The sequence below is a fragment of the Dasypus novemcinctus genome, chromosome 4 (assembly GCF_030445035.2).
Source record: "Dasypus novemcinctus isolate mDasNov1 chromosome 4, mDasNov1.1.hap2, whole genome shotgun sequence".
Lineage (NCBI taxonomy): Eukaryota > Metazoa > Chordata > Mammalia > Cingulata > Dasypodidae > Dasypus > Dasypus novemcinctus.
This window is the reverse complement of record NC_080676.1, coordinates 138,830,366-138,850,744: the sequence shown is the minus strand read 5'-3', so window position 1 is coordinate 138,850,744 and position 20,379 is coordinate 138,830,366. Positions and strand designations below refer to the sequence as shown.

Below are 20,379 nucleotides of genomic sequence, written 5' to 3'. Positions count from 1 at the left end.
AATACAGGCAGGACTATCAATGGCTCAGAAACTTCAGGAATGAAAGTTTGGGTCATTCTACTGTGCAAAGAGCTGCAGTCAGCTGACACGCTTGCTGAGGGTAAAGGGAACATGGAATGGGTAGTGGAGGAAGGTCATTTTAAATATACACTATGACCACATGACCAGTTAAGAAACCAGAATTGTAATGGTTATTATTATTTCTTCCTTTAGTTATAATGAATTAAGTTTGTAAATGTACATAAAGAAAATATTTGTTTTCTTCTCTATCTTATCCTCTTACCATATGACATAAGTTGTATTAGTTTCATGTCCTAATATATAAGTTATAGGATACTAGGTTTAAGAGTGAATATTAGTCAAAGACTTGCACCTCATTCTGGAGAGACATAATGCATTTCTGTTTGTAGAGAGGACAGATGAATATTGTTAAGTGGAAAATAGGTCTGTTATTGTTTTTTACTTAGAGAGTTAATATGATTTAGGGTGATATGTATGGCTACCAAGTTGATTAGAGGTGGACTGTGATGCTTAGGCTCATGTGTCAACTTGGCCAGGTGATGGTGCCCAGTAGTTTGTTCAGGCAAGCAGTGACCTAATTGTTACTGTGAGGACATTTTTTGGTCTTAAATCTTCAATAAGTTGATTGCATCTATGGTTGACTGCATCTACAATCAACAGAGGTGATTGTCTTCAACAATAAGAGATGTCTCATCCAATCACTAAAAGACCTTAACCAATAAAGTCCCATTGCTAACTCAATGGATTTTAAGGTATTTGTTTTAAAAGTCAGGAAACTAAAACAGATTTTGGTACCAAGAATGTGGTGCTGCTATGACAATGTGGAAATGGCTTTGGAATTGGCTAATAGGTAGAGGCTGTAAAGATTGTGAGGCGCTTTTTAGAAAAGACCTAGGTTGCTTCAGAGGGATTTTTGGTGGAAATGTGGGTGTTAAAATCACTTTCAACAAGGACTTATTAGAAAAGGATTAATTTGTTATTGGAAATTGGAAGAAACGTGATCCATGCTATAAAGTGGCACAGAACTTGGCAAAATTGTGTTCTGATCTCAGATTGAGAGTGGAACTTATAATCAATGAAATTGGATATTTAGCAGAAGAGATTTCCAAGCTAAGTGTTGAAAGTGCAGCCTGGCTTCTCCTTCCACTTATAGTAAAAAGTAAGAGGAAAAGGATAAACTTAGAACTGAACACTTACGCCTAAAGAAAGCAGAGATTTTTGGTTTGAAAATTTTTGAAATTTTTGGTTTGAAAATTCTGACCCTATATGGATAGTGTTCTCTCAGGCTAGGGCCAGGGGTGGTTCTATCAGAGACCTCCCTGAGGTTTCAGGAAGTGAGTCTCCAGAAAATAGGATTCCATGTGAGGGTTTAAGGAAATGTATTTGAACACGGATCCAGTCAGATATTTCAATGACAGGCAGGCTTGGAAATGCAGTTATCCAGGAAGAATCTGTGAAAAATTCTACTGTCTGGTGGTTTGGACCCCAGGAAACTGCATCCAAATCCAACAAAGTTTCTGAAAAATTTGTATAAACATAAGCAATGACTATAAAAGACAGAGAAGAAATGAATTGAAGGAAGAATGACTTCAAGGACAGAACCTTGGAAACCAATGTCTAAACCAAAGAGATCTTGGGCCAAGAGAGGGGGCCACTCAAGTGGGAGGAAGGGGCAGGTCTACCCCTGTGCTTGAAGGGGATGGGTCTTGCATTCCATTGTTCAGGCAGAGTGTCACTGATAGCTAGAAAAATACTTATTAAAATTTCTTCATTTAAGCAGCTCTGGAACTTCTAATACCCTTCCCAAAATGAATTACGATGGTTTTCTAAGTTTACTCTTTGTGCTTAATTCCCTTAAAGACATTAAACAGACCTTTTCAGTTTTGCCCCCAGGAATGAGATAACCTATCAAAGGAAAACCAGACAGAATGGTGTCAGGAGCCCTTTATGACTCAGTAAATCTGTCACCTTTCCTCAGAGACAAAAAATCTTGATATCCTTGAGCAGTAAGCTGAAAAAGAAGTCATTAAGCATGGAGCTGCCCTGGATGGTGCTTCAGGGGCAATCACCGGACATTGTAAATCCTCACAGGGCCCACTGGATGGAATGGGGGAGAGTATGGGCCATGATGTGGACCATTGACCATGAGGTGCAGAGGTGCCCAAAGATGTACTTACCAAATGCAGTGGATGTGTCATGATGATGGGAATGAGTGTTGCTGGGGGGGGGAGAGGTGGGGTGGAGGTGGTGGGGTTGAATGGGACCTCATATATATATATTTTTAATGTAATATTGTTACAAAGTCAATTAAAAAAAAAAAGAAGTCATGAAGACCTTGCATGTAGACACCTACACAACAATTCTAAACTGTGGATTATTAGATGATGAAACTGGGAAAATAAAAACAAGGTTGATATGCTTGAGAGAATTCAGGACAGAGAAGTTGCACATATGTTCTTCACAAGACCCCTAGTATCACTGTTTGCATTTTTTTTTTTTTTTGGCTGATTTTCTTATCCCCCTTTTTTTTTTGCCTTTAAAAACCCTAGATCCCATTCTCACTTTGAACTGGTTTTGGGAAGAGTCTCCCAGTTCCTTGATTGTGCACTTGCAATAAAACACCTTCTCACTGAGAGATGTTTCTCCTTTGTGACACCAGATCAGGAGGGAAATAGCCATCCTCGCAGTAGCATCACCAGCTTGGCCATGATGAGGTCTATGCCCTGGCATTCATGCAGAAGCAGGCCACTATCCCAAAGCTGGGGAAAGACTGGTTGCTCTGAAATCATTTGGAAAGTGTAGAACCACTATTCCATCAGACCTGGAGGACAATGAATCATGACACTGATGACCGTTAGACCTTGAAATCTCATGGAGTTGGCCTGCTGGATTGCAGACTTTCTGGGACCGGTGACCTCTTTTTCCCTTTCAGTTTCTCCCTTCTGAAATTGGGATATCTGTCCTTTGTCTGTCCTACCATTGTTTATTGGAAGCAGATAACTTGCTTTCTAGGTCTCACAGATCCATCAGACAGAGGAGTTTTGCCCTAGGATAGCCATACCCATAATGGATTTTGATGTGACTTTCTACTTAGCACTATTCTAAAATGGCTTCATGTTTTTGCGAAGTTTTGATGGAATGGATGTATTTTGCATGTGGAAATAAAATGTCTTTTGAGGGTTCAAAGGGTGGACTATCAGGGATTGACTCGTCTACAAAAGGCATGTCCAGGTCCAAAACTCTGGTCCTGTGGGTGTTAACCTATGTGTTAATAGGACCTTTGAACAAGTTTTTAGTTAAGGTGTGCCCAGACTGAATTAGGGTGAGTCTTAAATCAATATGGAAGTCCTTATAAGCAAAAGAAATAGGACAAAGAAAGAGAAGCCACAGGGAGCAGCTAGAAGCTGGAAGTCAATGGAGCCTAGAAAAGGAATGAGAAGAAACCACCATGTACATTGTCATTTGATGGAAAAGCCAAGGAACCCCAAAGACTGCCAGCCAGTCAGCCAGAAGATATCAACAGCAGGAGGAGGCAAGATTTCTAGTCCCTGGAACCATGAGCCAATACATTTCTATTCCTTTTGTTTTATTCTCTTGGCTGCTAAAACAACCCTACACAGTCACTGACCTCCATACCTCCATGCCAAGCTGTTTCTCTGCCCTCCATCTTCATTTCCATGCATACCAGTGCAATATGTGCCTCCCCCCACAAAGATACTTACTTTGTTCACTCATAGGCCTTAATTATTAAGGAGGGAAGGAAGAAAGGAAATCAAGAAGGAAGGGGGCTTGGTAAATTTGACCTAGTAAAATGTCATCATCATTTGGCATGTAATATTTCACACTGTAACAGATAACCCTACTCCCAAAGGGCAATAAATTAAAAGATCCAAAATTTTGTGTGAAATTGCATGTTACATATTCTGTGAAAATTATAGGAGTTTCATTTCTAACCTCCCTTATTTCTAAGATCTTCCTTTCTTCATCCGTCCTTCCTTCTATACTCTAATCTTACCACCCTCTTATTTTAATTTCCTTTATCCCTGCATCCAACCCTAAATCCTTCCCACACAATCACCACTTTCCCTTCTCCCCAGTATAATAAAACTTGAATTAGAGAACAATAGGATTTCCCAGATACATAATAATGTGGATAGTATGAGCTTAGTGAACTTCTATTCCCCTTTTGGACTTTAATGTATCTATGTAACATAAAAATGAATACTTTTCATAAGTCAGTATGAAATTAGCTTTGTAAAAACTCTGTGACAGTCTGAAGTTCTTTCATGAACCCAAAAACAAAAAAGATTATGTTTTTTAACTAATCTATATCTGTGGGTTTGAGACCCTTTTGATTGGACTATGTCAGTGAAGCATGACTCACGTTGAGTCTCTGACCTTTTGTTGGGTTCCGTATAAATGGAGACAGAGAGGGAAATGAAGGAAAAGGAAGATGCCATATTGATCCCACCATGTGAGAAAGAGAGCTGCAGGAAAACAGAGAAGCCCTGAGAGGCTGAGTGAGTTACCAGAGTGTGGAACCAGCATAGCACAGAGGCATGGAAAAGGTCCCTGAGAAACTGGGCCCTTGGATCAGCACAAAAGGAGATAAACCATATGCCTCATAGCTCACACCTGAACTCAGGAAGAAAGCGGAGCAGCCAAGACTGAGAGACGAAGCCCAGTAAGAGACAAGCCCTATGCTTGTCCCAGCTAAGCTCTGGGACACAGTAGCTTCTGGAGGGGAAGGCAGGGACCTCAGCAGAGATCAGCAGCCATCTTCTTCACCATGTTGCAGGACCCTGAGAAAACATCTATGCTGATGCCTTGACTTGGACATTTCATGGCCTAGGAATTATAAGCATTTCCCCTAAATAAAATTCCCATTATAAAAGCCAACTCATTTCTGATACTTTGCAACAGCAGCCCTTTGGCAAACTAGACGAACTCTATCTAGAAATTTAAAAAAAAATTGTTCATATAAATTATTCATTTTATTAAAACGTTATATAACAGCAACTTTCTGATATTTCTCTAACTAGTGTAATAAGACAATAAACCATATTTTGGTATGTGAGCTATACAACCTATTAAAAAACTGTGTATTTTCACTTTCTTAATCAGTCCTCTGAAATATAATATCATATTCGAAGAATACATATAAGTAAAAATATACCTGAGTTCCTGGTTAAAAATTGAGATTTTATTCTACATGCTTTTGCCCTTCTATCTTTAAGCTTTAGGTGTAGAACTAGAGTGTACTTATATACATAAAGGAAAGATATTTCAACAAAGGTATGCAACCCCAAATTTTATATTTTCTTTAAAAGCAAGCTTATATTTTAAGTCTATAATTTTAAAATAGATCAATTATAGTTTATTTACTGTCAATGTGGTTTTTTTTTTGTAATTTTTCAGCAGGATTTTTACTTTATGTGAAATATAATTTGATGTCCTAAAACTAATGCTTTCCTACTTCTTTCAGAAATATCTCATTTACAAAGTTGGGGAAATTAGAAGCAGTGTTCAAGATCAATTTTGATTACTAAAGGCATTTTAAATTTTCACTCTATGTCAGATAAAACACATTCTTTCAAATAATAGCCTACATTATGACATAATAACATGTAAAATCTGTTTTTTTTAAAATATGAAGAATTAGATGATAGCATTTGACTTATTTAAAATTTAACTTGTTTACAGAAATATTTTATGTGATCTCAAAAATTATTATGCCATACTTACCAGCCAAAGCTAGAATATATTCTTGAAATCTCGTTCCTATATGGTTAGTGGCTGTGCAATTATATCGTCCAAAGTCATTATCAGATGTAGGTGCAATCTAAAATAATTGTAATAATAAAAGTTTTATAATTCATAAGCACATTATAAAAAATGTAAAATAGATGCTAGTGTGCCTACCTACTTCGACACATGTTCAATCCATTTGCCCCGTAACTCCTTACAATAACTTTTTTCTATACCAAGTGAACATAATATAATCTATACCAAGTAAATAATATAAATCTTTTTATGATGTAATTCATTAACCTGTACTATCCATAGTGCTAGATGAATCATATGTCATCTATTAATTAAATGGCTAAGTGCAAACATTTTCTCGTATCTATTGGAATGGCAAAATCATTAGATCCACATATAGGTAAACCTCAGGGAGTAATACACAGTGTGAAAAAAAATACGTATTTTGCAATCATTCTAGACTTGAACTTGAAAACAGAAAGTTGTACCTAAAGCACTGTTAGCTATTTATGTTCTATGTTTTAGAATCAGACCAGGTTGAATTAAAGATCAAGAAAAGCTCTAAAGAAGTAAGAGTTTTTACCCTCTATTGATTTTATTGAGCATAAAGTATTAATGAAGAATGAGGAATGATCCCAATAAAAAAATCTTTCCAGTAAGGTATGTTCAAGAAAATATTACCCTTGTATAACAATCGCTGTAGACAGGCACTTTTTTTTTGATATATATAAACAGTAACTTGTCTCGATTTTATGTTCAATTCCAATCATTCTTTTTCAGTTTAGGTGGATGCTCAGTCTTCACACATTTGAAATCCATAATTAAGTTAACCTTTTGGGATTCTATTGCTGAATGTTGGGGCCAACCATGTAATCTAATATACATAAATTCTGGAGTATCAACCCAGAAAAGAGATTTGATGATTGAAATAGATATAATTTTCAAAACCAGTACCTATTATTAAAGAGAAGTATGCTTATAACAAGGGTTGCTATTAATTTCAACTCTGTTCCAAAAGGGGAAAAATCATTTTGTGGTAATAGGAGGTTATTAACTAAAAGTGCAATTTTGAGGTCCATTGAAGATGGTAATTCTGAAGAGTACAAAAAGCCATGTAATTTATTTTCTAGTCAGCTGTCCATCTAGGAAACTATTATAGATTTAAGGATTAGAAGTTTTAATAGCTATTATCTAAGTTTTCTGAAATGATTCAAATATTCATTTTTCTTACATGTTACTTTTAATAAACCAGGGTAATTTAACTCAAATTATTTATTAGTCAAAAAGTGATTTAATAAAAATTATTTCTTTTTCTATAGGCCTCTGAGAAAGTTTTTGTATATTCCACAGGAAAGAATGTGTTTATTGAGTTAATACATTGAATAAATGGGAAGGCATGACAAAAAAAAATAAAAGACTAATGCACTAGTTCCTTATGATTTAAAAAAGTTTTTTATTAATTAGCTATTTTATGAGTATAAAACATAATTTATTATTATTATTTTACTAGAGACGATGGAGGTTACAGAAGAGTTATACATAAAATACAGGATTCCCATATACCACTTATTCTTAGCACCTTACATTGCTGTGGTACATTTGTCAAAACTGATAAAGGCACATTTTTTATAACACTGTTAACTCTAATTACAAAAGGTTTACAAAAGGGTTCAGTGCTTGTGCTATGTAGTTCCATGGATTTTTTTTTTTAAATTCTGTTACCATACATACAAAGTAACATTTCAGTTACTTTTAACCATGTTCAGATATATATTTCAGTGCTGTTAACTATGTTCGCAATGTGTGCTACCATCACTAACATCCATTACCAAAACATTACCATCATTCCAAACAGAAACTCTACATTTTAAGCCTTAACTCCTTATTTCCCTATTCCCAACCTGCACCCTGATAACCTATATTTTAGATTCTGACTCCATGAGTTTGCTTATTCTAATTACTTCATATCAGTGGGATTGTACAATATTTGTCATTTTGTATCTGGCTTTATTCACTCAATATAATCTTTATTATTAAATAAAATAATAACATTCTATATCAAGAAACTAGGAATGCTATTAACTTAAAATTAGTAATGTCTATTGTTGATTTTTCTTTTTTATTGTTGTATTTTGTTTTAAAATTGTAGTTACACATAAATAAATCTTTATTCAGGATTTAAATATAATTTGTCAAAATGTACAAATATAAAAGTATGTGTTCAAGGTCAATCCTTTAACCAACAGACCTCACTGGTTATTTGTAAAGAAAAATAGTTTATTTTCCACTTTGAAATAAGGAGGAGTGCCATTTAGGTAGAAGATTAAATAACATGAAAGCTTTATATGAACAAAAAATTTGAACATTGAATCTTTGGAATATTGCTTGACTTTGACAATGGAGCATTATAAGATGTCCTAGAAACTCAAAAGTGGCAAGATAAAATAAAGAAGAAATATTTCATTAGCCTTTCATTAAAGCATAAAGTTAAATCTACTTTAATATTAAACTGAAGTTAAGAACCTAAAGTTTATGGTTAATCCACCAAAATGTCCTTGTGAAATAAATATCCAGTCAATTAGCCAAAAGATAATTCATCTAATACAGTTTCAAGGAAACTGATTTAAATTGAAATAAACAAAATGATTTATTATCACATAATTTTCCAAATATTTGTTCATGTGAATGCTTAGATCTTTCTATAAACCAAACACTTTGTAAAATCCAATTAACAGGTAGAGAAGATGTCATGGCACCAGTGAGAATACATTAAGTTAATGTAGTAGGGATATCAAAATTATTCCAAAACATTTATTTCTTGCATTCCTTTAAACTCATGAAAATAGTGGGTTTCCAGTTAAAGAAGGCTTTGTGAGAAAGATTTCCAATTGTTTAAAACTGATATAAGATGAATGGCTTCATAGTCATTGCAAGAGATTTATATGAACTTCAACAATTGACACACACATATATGCACACATGCATATATACACACTTACAAACTGAAATTAATGAAAGGTGCTTTATCCAAACAGTTTTGAAAGGGCCAGATATGTGGCAGTATAAAAACAATGATTTCCAAATTTAATTAAAAAGAAAAAGAGCCACTAAAAAGTAAATTTGACTTAAGAAATTACAAAATTGTAAATATGTATCCATCATAAAACATTTATATATGCCAATCTGAGAAGAATGGTTTAGCTCAGAATCAATGAATATAATCAAGTCTGATATTGAACTTTTTGTCCTCAAGAACTGGAAATTATTAATTTCTTCTCCCTATTCTTTCCTTGTGTAATTTCTTTTCCTTCTAAAAGTGCATAAAAAGTTCAACATATATTTTTATATAAAATATTTTAATAGATTCTAAAATAGTAGACAATTACTAAAATAATACAATCTATTGATGAACACAAAGACTTACCTCTAATATCATCTTTCTTTCTGAACTATATGTTTTTAAATGAGTGGTATTTTTAGCTGGCAAAACTAATTTTTCTCTTCTCCAGTGAATTGATGCTGGTGGGTTGGATTTCACATCACAGCTTATATTGATTGGATTTCCTTCCCAAGAGTAATAAATGGTTTGGTTTGATATAAACTTGGGAGCATCTGCAAAGAAATATAATAAAACATTCATAGACATTTTTTCTTTAAAAAAAAGTCATTAGTATAAGTATTAGCAATTTTCACCTGATTACAAAAATAAGTCATTACAGTTCTGATTTCATATATTTAATGTGATGTCAGAACTCTTAAGAAAATGTATTATTTGAATGTTTCATCAGATAATTTTAATATATTTAATACAAAAATTTTCAAATTTTGCCAATTAATAAAATATAAATATTAAACACCAGAGCTAAATTTGTTTCTAACGATCTGACAAAAATATGCATTGTGTAAATTAATGGTTGTATACATACATAGAATCTGTTTCTGGAACAAATCACAGTAGAAAGGGTGAGTTTAGGATAAAACCTAACAAAATTAGTGGTTTTTATCCAATTTTTTATACTTGTCATAGCGATCATTTCTCCCACGAAATATTTCGAAGTAGATATGAAATGCAGATCAAAATGGCAACAAAAGCAAACAACCATTGTTTTATCTTAAAATATCCAAATCTTACACTTTTCTTAAACCATATATACTCTAAATTAATCAATTATAATTAATCTGAAAATTTATCAGTTTTCAGGTTGCTACTAAAGACCTCCAAAATGATAGTTAAGAGAAAACAAAGCAAATATATTGCATGGCTTTATTTGAAAAACCTAATGATGAAGATGCAAAAACAAGTGTTTTCTCTTGCTCCATCCCAAAACTATTAGGTCAAATAGCGTGAATTTTTTTTTTTTTTTTTTTTTTTTTTTTGAGGTACTGAGTCCAGGGATTAAACCCAAGACCTGGTATGTGGGAACCCAACACTCAACCACTGAGACGCATCAGCTTCCCTGAGCTGATTTTTTTTTTTTTTTTGCCTGTTTGTTTTTGTTTTTTCAAGAGGCACTGGGAGCTGAACCCAGGACCTCCCATGTGGGAAGTGGGAGTTCAACTGCTAGAGCCACATCCGCTCCCTCATAATTTCTTCGAGTTTCAGATTACTCACTAAAATTATTTGAGAGGATTACCTTTTTTGGCAAAAAAACTAAAATACTCAAATAGTGACAGATAAAAGGTTTCTGTTGTTTATAATGATTATTGTAGATATTAACTACTTATAGCATCATATCTTTTCATATATTATCAATTTCAATTATCTAAATTTTAAACTTCCTGTTTTACTACCCGTAATGACTTAAAAATTACCTATGACTAATTTTGTTATCATTAGATACTTAAGAATTATAATTTATAGCACAAACTCTAAAGTAATAATTTAAAAATTCTTTTCTCTATATACTTGATTGTATGTCTTTAATGTCAATCTCACAAAAGCTTATGAAATTTCACTGAGTGCTTACTGTATGTCATTGAATGAGTTTATTTATTTTATACCATTTATTCTTTTTTTTAAAAAGATTTATATTTTATTTATTTCTCTCCCCTTCCCCCCCGCCCCCGGTTGTCTGCTCTCTGTATCCATTCACTGCGTGTTCTTCTGTGACCACTTCTATCCTTATAAGAGGCACCAAGAATCTGTGTTTCTTTTTGTTGTGTCATCTTGTTGTGTCAACTCTCCGTGTGTACAGCGCCATTCTTGGGCAAGCTGCACTTTTTTTTGCACTGGGCAGCTCTCCTAACAGGACGCCCGCCTTGCACGTGGGGCTCCCCTACGCAGGGGACACTCTGCGTGGCAGGGCACTCCTTGCGCACATCAGTACTGCGCATGGGCCATCTCCACACGGGTCAAGGAGGTCCAGTGTTTGAACCACGGACCTCCCATGTGGTAGGCGGATGCCCGATCTACTGGGCCAAGTCCTCTTCCCTATTTATTCTTTTTAATAACCTTGAGGGACTTGTTGTTATTCCTGTTTTATGGATGAAGAATCTTTGGAAGAAGTTGTAAAGGTATTCAAGTACTAAGTTGTAGGACTGAGAGACGAATCTAGGGTGATTTTCCAACAAAGGTCATTATTCAGTGGTACTTCAGAACTCATCGTTAATTGGTTCTGGGAGACACAACATGTACCAAAACGACGAGTACTGAACAAATTTTTCCCATAAGGAATAATGTAAATAAATTTAATGTGTTCTCAAACCAAAGACAATGTACATTTTCAAGGCCATATGTAAAAAGATAAGGTTGTATATCATTACTTCACATGAGAAACTAACCTAAAGATTAATAAATACTTAGACTAAATAAAATCAAAACTTCACTTTACCTGTCCTTAGAACTATCCATGGCCTAATGGGATGGTGGGAGAAGAGTGGTGAGGGGGAGAGGTTACATAGAGGGTTGCATGGAAGGACAGTCCCCCTCTGGGCACTTGCACTTCAGGTTTTCTTTCTCTTTTCTGCCTTTTTTCAACTTGCATCACAGTCTCTGACACACTGTTTGTCACCTTCACTAAAAACTTATCCAGTGAGGACTGCACTTTTGAGGAATGCATCCCCAAAAGTGTGAAATTGTTTGGTCATTCAATATATTCACATTTCTGCTTGTCAGAACTTTGTCCAGATGGCACTTCTCCACAAAGTTTGAACTTCTGCTAATTTTGCAAACATTTCTTTTATTAAGGAACTGAGGACATCCTCCCTAATCTCTTCCCCACTTGAAGAAATCTCTTCCGCCAACTCTTGTTGCTGCTCCTTCTGTAGTTCCTGCAGCTCTTCAGTACTGAACTCTTCAGGATGTTCCTCCACTAACTCCTCAACATCAGCAGCATCAACCTCCAGACTGATGGATGAGCCCAAAGATACAATATTCTGCACAATTTTATCCTCTGTACCTGCAGGCTTGGGGTCAGCCTCAAACCCTTCTAAGTCTCTTTGAGTCACAGCTTCTGGCCACAAATTCTTCCATGCAAATTCATTGTACTACAAGAGACTTAGTTCCAGGCCTTATAAATAAGGCTAAGGTAGTACAGGATATTGAAATGCTCCTTTCAGAATTCTGTGTCAACTGGGTATCAGAGGTGACCTCAAAGCACCTCTGGAAATGCACCTTAGTGTACAACTTTTTGAAGTTTGAAATGACCTGCTGATCCATGGGATGGATGAGAGGACTAGTGTTGGGGGTGGGGAGGCAGGGACCTTATAGTGATGAAGCTGAGCTCCTCCAGTAAGTCATCCTCCAAGCCTGGAGGGGAGGCAGGCACATTGTCCAAAAGTAGGAGAGCTTCCAGAGGCAAATCTTCTCCAGCAAATAGTTTTCATTGAGGGATCAAACATTTCACTTATCCACTCAGTGACCCAAGCTTTGCTGTTTGCTCTCCATATCACATGGTGTTTGCTTTTTATGACATTATTCTTCTTGAAAATGCACAGGTTTTCACTATGACAGACTAGTAGAAATTTGAGTTTTAAGTCCTCACTGGCATTCCCACACAACAATTGTGTGAGCCTGTCCTTCATTGGTTTGAGGGCTGGTAATGTCTTCTCTTTTTTTTTTTTTATTTTTTATTTTTTTTCTCTTCTTTTTTTAATTTTTATTTATTTTTCATTGACTTTGTAATAATATTACATTAAAAATATATATATATATGAGGTCCCATTCAACCCCACCACCCCCACCCCACCTCTCCCCCCCCCAGCAACACTCATTCCCATCATCATGTCACATCCATTGCATTTGGTAAGTACATCTTTGGGCACCTCTGCACCTCATGGTCAATGGTCCACATCTTTTGTGATGTAGGTCCTACTCGGCATTTTTTTCCCAAAAAAAACTCTGATCTTATCATAGTTAAAAACTTGGTGAGAAATAAAACCTTTCAGCATCTTGAAATTCACTGATGAATTCATCAGCAGCCTTTTTATTAGCAGTCGCTGCCTCGCCATGCCTCAGGACACTATGGAAGCCGGTCACCTTTTTCAGCTGTGCCTGACCTTAATAACTTCAACACTCCCATCACTAGGTTCCAGCTTGTTTTTCAAAAGATCAGAGTGCAACACTTTTGCTTTTTCACATACCATGGCTTCTGAAACACTGTTGCCTGTTAACTGCTTATTGTTTGCCCAAATTAATAATAGCTTTTCAACTTCCTCAAATACTTGGGAATTCTGCTTTGTTAGTGCTTTAACTCCTTTCACAACATCAGCCCTTTTTTTTCTCTTGCTCCTATATTCTTGACAGTGGAGACTGTTGTTCTAGGCATACCACATACCCTAGGAAGATCAGTAATGTGAATACTGCTCTCATATCTATCTATTATTATTTTTTTTTTCGCTCAGTGGTGGTGCAAAGTAATTTTCTTTTCTGCTCAGTGCTATCCCCTTTCATTTTTTTAAAGGACCATGATGAGAAGAAAAAAACAAATGCAAAACCACAAAATTACCACAGAAGCTAATATTAGACTGCAATGGGATGTACACAGTGCAGAGCTACTGCGTGAATAACATGTGACACTTTGTTTCTTCTGGAAAGGGTAGAGAGGCACCAGGCAACCTATACTGACATGGTCTAGTTTGCATGTCCAGTAGTAAACAACCAATGGGTACTAGGTTAAAATTTCAAGTGTCAAAAATCTGTTGAGTACCAAATTCATCAAATTTTTCAAAGCAGTCGAGTACCAAGTTATGGATGTATTTCCATTACACACAGGAATAACATGATAATATTCAGAGCTCTCAATGTTTTGGTAATGTGGACCTTATCATACATCACTGAAGGGCAGGTATTAGGTACAATTCCTCTGGAACTTAAAGGGTCTTAAAAAGCTTTTAATCTTGTTTTTGTAATCCAGTTTTAAGTATCTACCCAGAAAAAATAATTTAAAATATGATCAAAGGCTTATATAAAGAACTTTTAATGTGCTATTATTTTAATAACAGAAACTCAATTTAATGTACCACAAAAGGGGGAGGGGGTAGCTAAATACATGGTAGTACATCTTTACACTTAGGTATGCTATTATACAGACATATTGCCCATGATTTTTCCTCTGCCTAGAATGTCACTGCCATTCCTTCCCCTCAATGGGATGCTTTCAAAACTAAGTTCACACCAATGCCACATTTTCTTCAATTACTAATCACCATAGTTCATGAATAGAATATCAGTAAATCCACTCTAATCTTGGTGCTGCAGGGACAGTTACCAGACATTGTATGTCCTCCCATGGCCCACTGGGTGGACTGTGGGAGAGTGTGGGCTATGATGTGGACCATTGACCATGACATGCAGCGGTGCTCAGAGAAGTATTCATCAAATGCAATGAATGTCTCATGATGATGGAGGAGGTTGTTGTTATGGGGGGAGGATTAGGGTGAGAGGGGTGGAGGGTATATGGAGACCTCATATTTTTTTAATGTAACATTAAAAAAATAAAGACAAAAAAACAATTAGTGCTAATAAAGGCTTTAAAAAAAAACAACTAAGTCAGGCCACACTTCCCACACATAGCCTTCTCACACCCTTAATCTGGGTGACATTCCCACCTTCATGCTCCCACAACATTTTTATGTTCTTCCTCATTATGGTCATAATGCTTTGGGAATATCTATTTGCATGTTTCTCCATTAAACAATCTTCATATTGTTGACTGGGCTATGTCTCAGTCACAATTTATGACCCGGTGTCTTACATAATGTAGGATGCTTTCATGATTCTCAAAACTGTACATTGAATCGACTGGAAATTAAATTTGAGTTCTAAAGAGAAAATATTTTCAAGGAGAAAAGGGGAAGATAACATTTTTGAGGTGAGAGATCGTTAAATGAAGAACATATAGAATGCATAACTAATTAGGGCGCAACAGCAAGACCAGACAAATTTCCTTTCTTTTTTTTTCTATTTTTTTTCTAGCCATAATCTTTCTAATATGTATTCTAAATTAAACCACAGTCAAAAACAAAGCATATATATATATATATATATATATATATATAAACTTTAATTATAATTTAATATATATGAAATACAATAGCTTTAGCATTATAATAATTATAATAATTTAGGGAAAGGCTCATTGAGAATATATTTACATGTGAACATAGACTGATATAAAAATCACTCATGACAATGGAACTATCAAGAGCTGACTCATGGTCATACTATGTCCACAAAATGTTATATGAGTGTATACATCTATTATTGTAATTATTTAACCATAAACCTGAGACAAGATTTTTTTCTACAAAAACAAGCTATTGCCACTAATTGCTTGTCTGATGTATCAGTGGGAATTCCGGACAGAATTACTGATGTTAAATGCAATATGTGTTATAGGCTATATATGATATACTGAATACCACATTTAAAATGTGTCTGTGGTATAAAGCAAGAGAATATTGATAACTATTGTCTATAATGAAATGAAAATTAAATTCTGGTACATGATATCCTTTGTAAATATCAAAACAGTAGTAAATCAGCAACAGTTCACTGACATAAGATTGGGTGGTTAATGGAATCCAGTGAGTGATATTGGGCCACTGAGGAAAAAAGAATATAACCCAGGCAGAGGTACCATGCACAGAAATTAAAACATGAAGCCACATTTCATGCTGATAAATCCAAAATTATAGTTTTCAGAAAATAGGTAGGCAAGACTAGAGTCACATTATGGAAAGCATAAAAGGTTGTGCAGAGAAAAAAATGTGTTGATTAAAGAAACAAGCAAACAAAAATACAAGAGTGGGATGAGCACTAAGAAAGGAGTATGGCATAAGCATAACTGTGGAAGGTGAAGCATTTTGCTAAAATACATGAAAGAAAAAAGGCAGGCATGGAAGAATTTTCACTTTGATGCTGCATTTTGTGCCTGAAGTGTTTGCCCTGTATTCTATTTCATTCTTGACTGTATAATAAAAGTTATGGAAACACACAATGACAAGATGAACACTTATATATTCTTTGGAATCCTACCCCAGGTGTGCCCTATTCCATATACACCCCCACACCCAACATCCTACACTAGTAAACCCCCTGCTATTTTGCCAGAAGAAAATCCCCAACATTGTAATTTTAACCACAGACCTGCAAATCCCCAGAGTTCACCTGTTCCTTTCCCCAACCCTTCCTCCAGTTCCATGGATAGTCCAACCCAACAACCACCCCAACTGCTCCTCATAGACCAGCATCGCAGAACCCAATCACATCACTACACCACTGTCATGCTCATCCTGCACAACTACAACCTTCTACCTTATCCTAGATTTTGCCCATATAGGCATTGGCTCACCACCCTCTACTCCCTTTCTGTCTCCTATAAACCTGTCTTCCCAATTCTAGCACTTTGAGTCTGCTCAATTTGCTTAGTTCGTTACTAGTGAGGTAATGTAATATTTGTCCTTCAGTGCCTGGCTTACTTCACATCATCTATGTGAACCTGTGTGTTAATGCGGCATTTTGATGGGTGGGAATCCATGAAATAATTGAAAGAATATTGAATTCCCATCCTGAGGAGTTCTTCTACATTTTCTAATAGGAAAGCAAGAATTCCCCAACTGCAAGGGCAATGCCTAGTAAAGGAAGACAGATCATTATGCCAGGCCCTTGATATTGATGATTGTACTTATGAACCTTTTCTTGTGAAATTGAAACTTAGCTTAGTATTATATATTGCCTAAGAGTTATCTCCTGAGAGCCTTCTTGTTGCTCAAATGTGGCCTCTCTTTAAGCCAAACTCAAATGCACTATCTACCCTCTTCTCACCCTAGTGTGGGACATGACTCCCAGTAATGACTCTCCCGGGCACTGAGGGATTATGACCAAGCCCCAACCAGCAACGCATCTGGAAAAAGACCTTGACCAAGAGGTGAAATGGTAAATACAAATGAGTTTTTATGGCTAAGATTTCAAAGTGAGTCAGGAGGTCATTCTAGAAATTATGCTTACACAAGTCTCAACAGTATCTCATGATTGACACAGTAAACAGTGCCTCAAATAGTGGGGTTCCTGAGGGCTCCAGAGACATCCAGATATTGCAAGCAGTACAGACAGCCCAGGAATTTGGCACCCTGTCAATGGGCTTTACTCTGGAATTTATGCACACCAGTGTAACAGAGTTAGACTCATTTATTAGTTCTTTACACATGGTTCTTCTGCCCCTTTAATTTGAACCTCTAATTAGCACTATACTTGATATATACATGCCCCAGAGACTTAAATCTTTTGTCTGTCCATGAGCCAATTAGCCCTGAATTTCAGCAGAGCTGCAATACCTACTCTCCATTCATTGGACTCACCCAAGACAACTAACAAGAGGATAATGATAGACTATGCCCATCCTGAGGAACAGAAAGTGTCAGCAACTGCAAGCAAGATAGTTCCATCCATCTGCCCCCATGGAATCTAAGCTACTTCTCAATTAGAAACAGAGTGGACATCACCATCCCCAAATCCTCAAGGTTGGGGAATGAAAAATGGACTAAAGTAGACTTATTCTTCTTCTACTATAGACATTATTATTCTAACAATGGAAGAACTCTTATTTTGATATAAAGGCAGTGATCAGCAGAGGTTCTGAGGGAAGAATAGGTGCAATGAGGGAACATTTTTAGGACACTGGAGTTTCCTGCATAACATTCCAATGACGGATACAGGCTATAGTATATTTTGTGATAACCTACAATTTTGTTCAGGACAGAGTGTAAACTGTCATCCGTGGTTAGTAACAATGCTTCAATATGTGTTCTACAATTGTAACAAATACACTACACTAATGAAGGATGTTGTTAATGTGGGAAAGTGTGAGAGAGGAAGGGAGTGAGGCATATGAGAATCACTTATATTTTTTATGTAACATTTATGTAATCTAAAGCTTCTTCAAAAATAAAATTAATTTTAATAAAAGTTGTGGAAACATCTTTTAAGACATTGAGTCCCCAAAATCATATAAAACTCAAATCCCACTAAGAAAAATGAAAATACTCTCCAAATAACAAAGAACAGAAATAATTTTATTGAAAGAATAAAATTTTATCTAATTAGAGTAGTGAAGGAATATCAGAGAAACCCAAAAGTAACTAGATGGAAATATGTCATTCACCAAAGTTGGAGGAAGTGATATGCCTTCACAAAGCCTCTGCTCCCAGTGAGAAACTAGGAAAGAGAGCATAACTCCCCCTAAAATAAATCTAATGAAAACCTTTCTATGTTTAATTTAAGACATAAAAACAGACCCTTTAATGAAATAAATATGGCATAGTGACAAAAACTTTCAGATTCTTTCCTACAGTTTCTGTACATTTGAAATGTCAGTTAAAATATTTAAAAACTAAAAAAGCAATCACATAAAAACCATTTTCCCCAACCAGAACATCAGACAAAGAAAGATGAGAGAGATTTGTATCCAACTGTAGTCACCAAGGCATCATTGCAGAAAGAAATTGTATTTGCATTTATCTTACTTATATACAAGGATTTAAACTTGTAGGAATTTTGAGCACATGGCCTTTGTAGCGTCTGCAGAACTAGACAGACCTAACAGCTACTAAGTGGAAAGGCACTTCAGGATTGTCTACAAACCTTCATTCTACAGATGAGAAATCTTGTTCTGGGATAATTTAGCTGTGGTGGCAGAGCCAACACCACAGCTTTGGCTATTTATATTCATTTCATGAAACCACACTGCTATGCCAGTTATTTTATTAGTCACTAGATTTACAGAGAGAGTCATTTCTACAGATGATTGTGTACTAGCCTACTCCATACTACAAAGAATGCCCAAAATGACTAAAATGAATTATCAAGGAATTATTTTATTATATACTGTATATTGTATTTAAGGCCTCAAGTAAGTGTGTAATGTAGTTTAGAAGAATTTTGGAAAAATGAATATCTTTCTGTAAACTCATTCCCAGATTACTCCAATAAAATGAAATAATATCATGACCACTTTTCTAATTTCTACACCAAGAAGTAAAGTAGCAGGGATATATTCTGGGTCATGACAGTCTTTGAATAAATAATGCTTGATTTAAAAAAAAAATGTCTGAAATTAATCTTATTTAGGAGAAAATAAGAATTGGAGAGAGAAAAAGAGAGAGAGAGGGAGAAGAAAAAGAGAAGGAGTTAGTGTAAGAGAAAAAGGAGTAGGGGGAAAAGGAGGGGAAAAGAAGAGGAAGAAAAAGAAAATGGAGAAGAAGAGGGAAAAGAAGGGAAAAGAGGAGGAGGAGGAGAACAGTAACGAGAGGGATATCAAGAACAAGGTGAACAAGAACAAAATGAACAAGACAGCTAAAGTGTAGCTTTAATTTGTTACAGAATTAACATTTCACAAATATTTTCTGAGTGTCTCCTGTACCCCTGTATTCTCTTCTGGTTTCTGGGAATTGAATGGTGAACATGACAAGGTCCCTACTGCATATGTTCCATTCAGTTTATTTATAATTCAAAGTGAATTGGCAAATAAATGCTTAAATCAATTTCAGCATGATGATCTATATGAATTTAAAATAAGCTATAAGTTTTGTTAAGATTAGGAACAAAAAGATAAGTTACAGCCATTGTTTCAATGTTAGAAGTCAAACACACCCACAACTGGATTTCAGATTGTGAAATTGCTGAATTTCAAATTCTCTCCAAGAAATGTTAAACTTGTGTACAAAATTTGATTATTGCCTATACACTAGATTTGAATTTCATATGTGAATTTCAAAATTGTACTTTCTAGCCCTCTTGTGATTAAGAAATTATGAATAAGGTATATCAGAATAGTATCACTTGATCATGACAAGTAAATGTTTACATGGTATTTTTAAATTTTTTATCTAAAGTAATGGAAGCTATAATTAAACGTCTCAAGAATTTAGTCCCCATATGGGTATATTTTCTAATCACTTAAAATAGTTGAATTTTAAAACACTTTTAAAATATCTTTTTTATTAGAGAAGATGTGCGTTTACAGAACAATCATGGATAAATTGCAGGATTCTCTTACGCCATCCTATTATTAACACTTTACATTGCTGTGGTACATTTCGCACAATTGATGAAAGCACATTATAATAATTATACAATTAATTATAGTCCAGGGTTTA

General features: G+C 35.3%; 1 protein-coding gene across 2 annotated transcripts in view; it reads right to left on the bottom strand.

Moving 5' to 3' along the window:
* The window catches only part of NCAM2 (neural cell adhesion molecule 2), a 589,167-nt gene that overhangs the window by 124,254 nt on the left and 444,534 nt on the right, over nucleotides 1-20,379 (bottom strand). For both annotated transcript variants that reach the window (XM_058296115.1, XM_058296117.1), the window contains exons 10-11: nucleotides 9,209-9,396; nucleotides 5,767-5,863 (exon numbers count right to left, since the gene is read on the bottom strand). In XM_058296115.1, coding sequence (XP_058152098.1) covers nucleotides 5,767-5,863; nucleotides 9,209-9,396 — 285 coding nt within the window. The remainder of the gene's footprint in view (nucleotides 1-5,766; nucleotides 5,864-9,208; nucleotides 9,397-20,379) is intronic.